This window comes from Scaptodrosophila lebanonensis, unplaced genomic scaffold, assembly GCF_003285725.1.
Source record: "Scaptodrosophila lebanonensis strain 11010-0011.00,11010-0021.00 unplaced genomic scaffold, SlebRS2 tig00000007-arrow-arrow-pilon, whole genome shotgun sequence".
Lineage (NCBI taxonomy): Eukaryota > Metazoa > Arthropoda > Insecta > Diptera > Drosophilidae > Scaptodrosophila > Scaptodrosophila lebanonensis.
Genome location: NW_022060531.1, coordinates 6,869 through 7,467, shown reverse-complemented (window position 1 = coordinate 7,467; position 599 = coordinate 6,869). Strand labels below are relative to the sequence as shown.

Below are 599 nucleotides of genomic sequence, written 5' to 3'. Positions count from 1 at the left end.
TTAAAAGCATACTAAATAAAAATGTACGCTATGAAGGCCACGTTGTGTCTGAGTATATTGGCGGTAAGTATTTTTTAATAACGTGGAATATAGCCCCAACTAGAAACTTGTTTCATCAACAGCTCTACATGTTGCCCTTTACAATGGGTCAAGGAACAACTCTGGCAATAACGCTTCCAGATTTTCCTAAGCTTGCTGTTTGCATTGCACCATTAAGGGATTTGGTGCTACCACTTGCCACAAAATTGATACCACTTGCTGCAGAGCTTTACAAGTGTGTCGATTTTAAACAGGAAACTAATCCGGGTTATAAACTGGCTGTTATTCTGAAGAATACCTACAATTGGTCGAAAAAAGCACTCCTAGAGAAGTTAAGTTTGCGCGGAAACACTGGTTAAGAAAGTCTATGAGGTCGCTAAGCCTAGTCTTGTTAAGTTCGAGGCGAACGAGTGCTGGAAATTTTTGTAGTGCGTTCGCAGCATGCGAGTGCATTCATGAATAGGAAACTCCAATATTTTCGTATTCCAGCAATCACGAAAATAAATAAATACATTTTTATAGAAAATGTGTGTATCAAATGAGTTGAAAATTGTAAATTG

General features: G+C 38.1%; 1 protein-coding gene across 1 annotated transcript; it reads left to right on the top strand.

The window, feature by feature from the left end:
- On the top strand, nucleotides 1-398 carry LOC115620167. The gene is made up of 2 exons (XM_030513296.1): nucleotides 1-63; nucleotides 123-398. Exons 1-2 carry the CDS (start codon nucleotides 22-24, stop codon nucleotides 396-398), a joined length of 318 nt encoding a protein of 105 aa, XP_030369156.1. The 5' UTR covers nucleotides 1-21.
- The last annotated feature ends 201 nt before the right edge of the window (nucleotides 399-599 follow it).

Excerpts from the sequence above, each read along its gene's own strand:
- LOC115620167 (XM_030513296.1), top strand. The coding sequence starts at position 22 with ATGTACGCTATGAAGGCCACGTTGTGTCTGAGTATATTGGCG. Across the intron at positions 64-122 it reads TGTGTCTGAGTATATTGGCG|CTCTACATGTTGCCCTTTAC; the intron begins GTAAGTATTTTT and ends TTTCATCAACAG.